Raw genomic sequence first — 7689 nt, 5'->3', positions numbered from 1 at the left:
TATCTGTACTCTTCCCACCACGAGTATCGAAACCTGGTTTCTAGCTTGTAAATCCGCAGACATACTGCTGTGCCACTGGGGGCAGGAATGTATCAGAACTATATTTTAACATTGTTTGACTTTTCGTACATAGTGGCTGATGCCACCGAAAATTGATCACTTCTTGTAAGGACATGTAACAATCACATCTGACACCAAATATTCATACAACCACATCATGAAGATGTGTTCAGATCGGTGATAGAGAATTTTCAAGATGGAGGTGTCTCTTATACATAATGCCTTTGAAGAACAAAAGAATATGGATCATCTTGGAGGGTAGGAACAACCACAAAGAGACCTGCAACAAGTCGTACACCAGCTATGGTAGGCAAAATTGTAACAAATTATAATTCACAATCTCAAAGGTAAGAGGCAAAAAAACATTCACGTGTCACAGGTAACAATATGTAACACAACGAAGAAGGATTTCCAATTGGAAAGTAACACAAGTCAGGTGTATACGAGCTGCTTTTACAACAAATCCATTCGACCATCGCATATCTCCAACAGCTGGAGAATAAAACTAACATTGATGCTTCCTATAAGAAGTCATATTAATTAAGTTGCCAGATGCGGTGCATACAGGTTTCTCTGCAACTGGACTATTGGAATGGGTGCTAAAAAACAATCCTTCTCGTACACTAGAATACTTACGAAAAGAATATGGGAGGATAGGTGTTTTCTAGACAAGACAGTCTTGTAACAGAACATTTTACAGGAGAAAGTTTACTGCCTGGCTACAGTGAAGGTACACTGTTGTCAAATAGAGAATGACTGAACGTCGCGACATGGACTGTCACGACGTAGTAAGGTTCCAAAACCGTTTTAATATAACGTACTTGACCTCTATATTTGTTGAGGTATGGTCACAGTACAGAATTAGCAAAGTTTACTGGATATCAGAAACTGGAATACTAAAAATATATTGGTTTATTAAAGTACCAGCATTTTTGCTAAGTTTCTTATATAGTTGCTGACTTTTCTTAATATTTTTATCAATCCATTTTCATTTTAATAAACTTCAAACACTAACATATTTTCAATTTTAGAGGCAAGAATTGAGAATCTTTTCATCAATGAAGTTGATTATTTTGATGATCTGTATATTTGAACACCTAATGGAAAACATTTTTCTTCAGGAAACGTCACGCCAACAGGGAGAGAAACATCACCTGTAGAAAATAAAATAACAAAATATGTACACAATCCAACAAGTGTGAAAAGTGAGACATTTTTAGTCGACCATGAGCTTGAAACGTTTTACAAAATGTAAGAGTTCACAGTTTTTCAGTAAAAGTTAATTTCTAAAATACTTTCTGTAAACTTTCCATGATAGAATTGAGCGTTTCTTTGCATTTATGAACAGAACTGTGAGAAATAAGTTTAACAAATTCAAAGAAACATTAAAATTCTGTATATTTAATACCAGCACACTCGACTAGATTTCAAATTATTCTATAGAATATAAGCATTGGAGGCATTTTTACAAATGCTTCTGTCACAAGAAATATAATGTTTTCGTGAATATTCATGTATAACACACATACATGTCAAGTGGAGAAAAGACATGCACATTAATGTAAGTTTTACAAGGACAGTTAACCAAATAAACATTTGAAACGATAACTTGATGCACAAGTTGACTAAGGTGCAATCTAAGTTACAGTAGAAGAAATCGAAACCAGTGGTCTGTCTTATTGATATTAAACAGACGCGATTATAACAGAGAGAAAGGCTACATAAACTTTATATTATCTTCATTAACTAAAGGAAGTAAGCTACATAAAAAAATGGTTGGCAGAATTTTGATCAGAAGGAAAACGTGGAAAGATACATGTTAATAAACTGCCATCTAACAGCTAGTGACCACTACCAATCGTCCATAAGTTTTTGTTGCTGTTTAAACGATTCAGCAAAGTTAAACCAATGGAGCAGAAAACCTACTTGCAAACTCTTTTTAGGTATAAAACAGCTACACTCTGTAATCTAACAATGTAATAAGAAAATGATCTGTAACGTGTATTATTAAGTACAGTAGTACTTAATAGTAGGGATCGACAAGGTTTCCAAATAATTCACACGCCGAAAAATTACCCTCTTGAATTCCTAAGGGAAAATCGACCATTCAAAATATTAATTATGATATATTATGAGCATATATATATACTAATAATACGCTAAAAAAGTCGCCAACATTTCCAGTATAACAATTCAAATATTTCTAAAACAGTAACTTTTCGTCTACTATCTACCTACCCACATGATCACGCTTATACGGCTCAGACTGTAGCTACACGATTTCTCCATTTTACTTGACTGATCTATGAGTATTTACTTTTGATATTCCGATAAATATATACAGATGTTTTATAAATGGTAAGCATATCATACACGTGCTTAAATATCTTTTCAACCCATCAGATGGCACTACATATCGATGGATAGACACGCGACAGTCTCTAAAGATAAAGTATATAGAAGTGATTCACGTGACGTCATGCACTGGGCCGGGTTTGTTTATTCCGCTCTACTGGATGTAATAACAAACTAGTGAAATAACGGCGAACCTAGCAGTTAAATGCTTAGAGATGAATAATACCAAGTAGTTGTATGCTGTTGGTTGTACAAAGTACAGGTTTGACCTTTGGTCATCTTTGTTGCTGTCTCCATGTAGAACAACGTGGCTGTTACACGGGAGCAACACTTTCTTAATCCTGCTATACACGTGAAATGTGCAGTAAAGACCTGGCCTCATGTTGAACTGCAATCCAAACACTCAAAGGACTGTCCGACAGTCATTGTGAATGACATACCTACAAACATATTCGTATGGTATTAAAAGTATTTTTTTTCAGACAATGAAAATATGAATATTAATCCCAGCACCATAAAAGCTTCAAGCTATCGGCTTGAACCTGGGAACAGTTTTGATACAAGCCCAGACAAGCCCACCTAATATAATACTCCATCCTAGTCCACGATTATGAATGTCAGATGAAATATAGCATTAATATATAAATCGTTTTTAATGTGTGAACTACTGGTAACTTAACCTTATTAATAACTAACCTTATTAATCGTAATGTTTTTACCATTATATTGTCAGGCAGGATCAGTACTGCACAAATATGAAAATATAACTTTTGCTGTAAATTGTCAATAAGACATTTTAACACATTAAACCACCATTAATTACATATATATCCACATACACAATAACAAATTATATTATCCCAAAAACTATAGGTATATTTAGGAGCCTGTAGCTGATGCTTTGCGGTGCTTGTTTCACGAAAAATATGAATATTGGGATAGAATCATGTATTAAAAGTTTTACTGGTATACAGCCTATAAAATGCAAATGTAACATCATAATCCATGTATTATGCTGTTAAACAATTAGATCTAAATTCTAGGCCTAATACCAACAGATCTAGTACACGTTAGCAAACAACCTCACACACAAATAAATTTTCTTTAAATTCAGAACTATATATCAACCGTCAGCACACATGAAACACTGCTAAGCAAATTGTTATGTCTCTGCTCGTTTGATAATTTCCGGTAGAAATTCTTCCCGAGAAACTTCAGCAATACAAGTCCTTTCTTAAATAAAACTAGTTTATTCTTTCTCAATACAACTTTGCAATACACTTAATTTCCACAGTGAGTTTGACTTCAACAAACGCTATAATTCTCAACGAACGATTCACGCACTTTACTTACTACCGCGCTTGACTCAATTGTCCGTCTACATCTTGAATCTCTCTGTCCGCTATTCATTTCCGATTAATTGTCTGACGCACTTATATACAAGAATAGAGGGCGTCTAGGAAATACTGGCTTATTCGTGATGTTCCCCGATCTTTCTAGAACTCTTTACGTGTTACCAGAGTCACGCGACTTCCGCTGTCGTAACAAAATAAAGGTGATTAATTAGAACTCATCTAGGTCTAGTTTAACAGTTTTTGTACCAGTTGTTTAACTGCCAGTGGATTATGAAAACTGACGGGTTATACACTTTTCACAGTCTGACACTGTGCATCCAGCCTGTCACAAGGCATCTAAACTTTGTAAGCCTTCAATATGAGGCACTAAAATAAAAGGCTAGATAACTGAAAATATCTGGATATTCCATGTCGGAAATGTCCATAACTGTGTCTCTGTTTGTCAACATGACTAATGAAGCGGCATTTAAACTTGTGGTCATTGCCGGGGGAATAGAATATGGGTCAGTCTTAGCCATTCCAAATTGCTAACATTTTTATCTTGCACCGATGTTTAGATGGTTCATTTAAATCCTTTGTCAAAGCGCAAATAGCCTAGTTACTTTGAGCCATAAAACATCAATCAAAGTGCTAAACGCAAAGTTTTCCTGTACACAATGTAACGTTACAGTTGGGGAAGTCGTTATGTTTACGTCCAAAATGTCCGCTTTTAGTCATGTGACTACATAACCTCTATATATTATACGGGTGTAACATAAAAAACAAGAAACAAGTGTATTAAAAAATTATGATTTTTAAAATGAAGTAGGGGTCCTGCTACAAAAAGTAATGAAAATAATTAAAACCACAAATTCAAATTTATAGAAGTTAATTAATCCCTACTTCGGCAGCTTTATACACTTATCTGTAAGCCTAAGTAAGGATTACAGTTTATAAATTTGTGATTGTGGTTTTAATTCTTGTAAACGTTATGGCTATACTGAAACTTTATATATGTTGTGTCCATTCCATAGAAATATAAAAACTGAACAAATAAATAGGAAAAAATAAAATGTTAACGGAAGTAGGGTTAATTGGTTATTCGTAGAATTGCTATAAGAAGTATCCAAAACAAAATAAATGCTGCAATAAATAAAAAGTACACAAACAAATAAAGTGATACTAGCTGGATAGATTTTTAAACGATTTTCAATCCCTACTTTGGATGGCAAACTTCGACTGCTTTATTGTTGGCATTGTGATCCATATGGTTAAATGAAGCAGTCTAAATTTGCCAATTTATAGCAGTTTTACGAGTAACCAACGATCTCTACTTTCCGTTAAAATTGTTTGCTATTTATAAATTGTTTGTTTGTAGTTATGCATAAAGCTACACAAAGGGCTATCTATGCTCTGCCCACCACGAGTATCGAAACCCGGTTTTTAGCGTTATAAATCTGCAGACATACCGCTGTGCCAATGGGGGCCTTTATAAACAATAATATTTGGTTAAAAGTGAACTCACTTATAAATTTGGTATGTTTTTTGGAAGAAGTAATAGTTTTGTTGAGAGATATTTTAGAAGAAGTATTGAACAGATTGTTTGTTTGTAATTGAGCACAAAACTACACAATGGGCTATCTGTGCTGTGCCCTCCACGGGTATCGAAACCCGGTTTTAGCACTGTAAGTCCACAGATATACCGCTGAGCTACTGGGGGCAAACAGATTGCGTAAGTTAAACTATGTCTGAATGTTTGTTAGGTAACAGTTTAATTGATAATTTGCTTATTGTAGTGGCTGGTTTCATTGAGTATTATTAAAGGTTTGATTAATGAACTGCTGCTCGCCCAGAATGAAGAATTTGACGTTTTTGATGTAGAACTATTCTCAGATGATTTCGATACTATGAACGTATATTCCTAGAGAAAGAGAACCACCAAAAATATCTTGACGTTTCCACGTCTGAGAAATCTATTATTGCGAAACATTTAAACCAAATCATGTATAAAATAGAACCATAAAGAAACAAATTATTCACAATGCAGCTACAGTGAACAAAATCTATATTAGACGTAAATAAATCTTGAATTTCACAGTTCTGACACATCACTATGCTTATTAATTAAAATAAATGAGTCTAGTGAATCGCAGAGAAGAAAACAAAGTAATGTGTATATCAACCAAGGTGATAAAACACGCATTTAAACAATGGGTTTACGAACTCGTAGACAAATAATAATATAATGGGTTTATCGGCATGTAGAGGAAGAAACAGGTCGATGAATGGATTTAATTTGGAGGAAGAAACAGTAATTCAATAGATGGACTAACCCATGAAAAAAACTGGTAAGTCAATGGATGGACTAACCCATGAAAAAAACTGGTAAGTCAATGGATGGACTAACCCATGGAAGAAGAAACTGTAAGTCAATGGATGGACTAACCCATGGAAGAAGAAACTGTAAGTCAATGGATGGACTAACCCATGGAAAAAGAAACTGTAAGTCAATGGATGGACTAACCCATGGAAGAATGTACTGTAAGTCAATGGATGGACTAATCTATGGAAGAAGAAACTGTAAGTCAATGGGTGGACTAACCCATGAAAAAATAAACTGTAACTCAATGGATGGGTTAACTTATGGAAGAAGAAACTGTAAGTCAATGGATGGACTAACCTATGGAAGAATAAACTGTAAGTCAATGGATGGACTAACCCATGAAAGAATAAACTGTAAGTCAATGGATGGGCTAACCCATGGAAGAAGAAACTGTAAGTCAATGGATGGGCTAACCTATGGAAGAATAAACTGTAAGTCAATGGACGGACTAACCCATGGAAGAATAAACTGTAAGTCAATGGATGGACTAACCCATGAAAGAATAAACTGTAAGACAATGGATGGGTTAACTTATGGAAGAAGAAACTGTAAGTCAATGGATGGGCTAACCTATGGAAGAATAAACTGTAAGTCAATGGACAGACTAACCCATGAAAGAATAAACTGTAAGTCAAAGGATGGACTAACCCATGGAAGAAGAAATTGTAAGTCAATGGATGGGCTAACCCATGGAAGAAGAAATGGTAAGTCAATGGATGGACTAACCTATGGAAGAAGAAACTGTAAGTCAATGGATGGACTAACCCATGAAAGAATGTACTGTAAGTCAATGGGTGGGTTAACTTATGGAAGAAGAAACGGTAAGTCAATGGGCACACCTACTTTTAGTGAAACAGTTTGCTTCAGTGCAAAGCTACACAACAGGCTATCTGAGCTGTAACCATCTCGAGAATCTAACTCCAAATGTTAGTGTTATAAATCCCGAAGCTTCCTGCTGTATAGGTGAAACAGAGACTCAATGATTGGGTGTACCTACCTTGTGGACAAACAGACAATGCCACTAGAAGGTCCATTTCAGCAATGAATTCGATGTAGTCCCCTTTTTTCGCCGGTGTTCCTTTCACAAAGTACTGAACAGTGTCCTTACGGGAAAAATATTTTGGTTAGAGCTAAACTTATAGAGGTTAAAGTAAAAGTGACTGAAGTAGTTATTTTACCTCTTCTGTGTTGAATGTTTCTATTCTCTATACGTAAGCATTCTTGCCCAATCAAATAATTACACATAAAAATGTAAATTTTCTGAAGTTTACTTCGCCTCCTTAAAGAAGTAAATTAGTTCAACTGTAATAAGATTAAGGCTTATATATACACCTGGAAAAAAGTTAAGCACCCCCAAATATTTTTCAGGATTGCTTATTGAAAATAAGGTTTAATTTCCATGATGTTGAGCAATGTTCATAATTTCAAACATAATTAAAAGGATGTGAGCGTTCAGGTGTGACATTTAAATCAGGCGCGTTTATTTCCCCAGTGCAACTTGCTCCCTTCTTCACGTCCAATATGCACTATTTTCTCGTGCATCAAATCCGTATTTAA

The 7689-nt window shown here is 35.0% G+C and overlaps 1 protein-coding gene across 1 annotated transcript in view; it reads right to left on the bottom strand.

The window, feature by feature from the left end:
* Positions 1-954: 954 nt before the first annotated feature.
* The window catches only part of LOC106474654 (uncharacterized protein C11D3.03c-like), a 25401-nt gene continuing 18666 nt past the window's right edge, over positions 955-7689 (bottom strand). Inside the window, exons 5-6 of the mRNA XM_022402956.1 lie at positions 7130-7235; positions 955-1214 (exon numbers count right to left, since the gene is read on the bottom strand). Coding sequence (XP_022258664.1) covers positions 1129-1214; positions 7130-7235 — 192 coding nt within the window. The 3' untranslated portion in view covers positions 955-1128. The remainder of the gene's footprint in view (positions 1215-7129; positions 7236-7689) is intronic.

The sequence above is a fragment of the Limulus polyphemus genome, unplaced genomic scaffold (genome assembly GCF_000517525.1).
Source record: "Limulus polyphemus unplaced genomic scaffold, Limulus_polyphemus-2.1.2 Scaffold7483, whole genome shotgun sequence".
Classification (NCBI taxonomy): domain Eukaryota; kingdom Metazoa; phylum Arthropoda; class Merostomata; order Xiphosura; family Limulidae; genus Limulus; species Limulus polyphemus.
The sequence above is the reverse complement of the archived record's forward strand: the minus strand, read 5'-3'. Positions and strand labels throughout refer to the sequence as shown.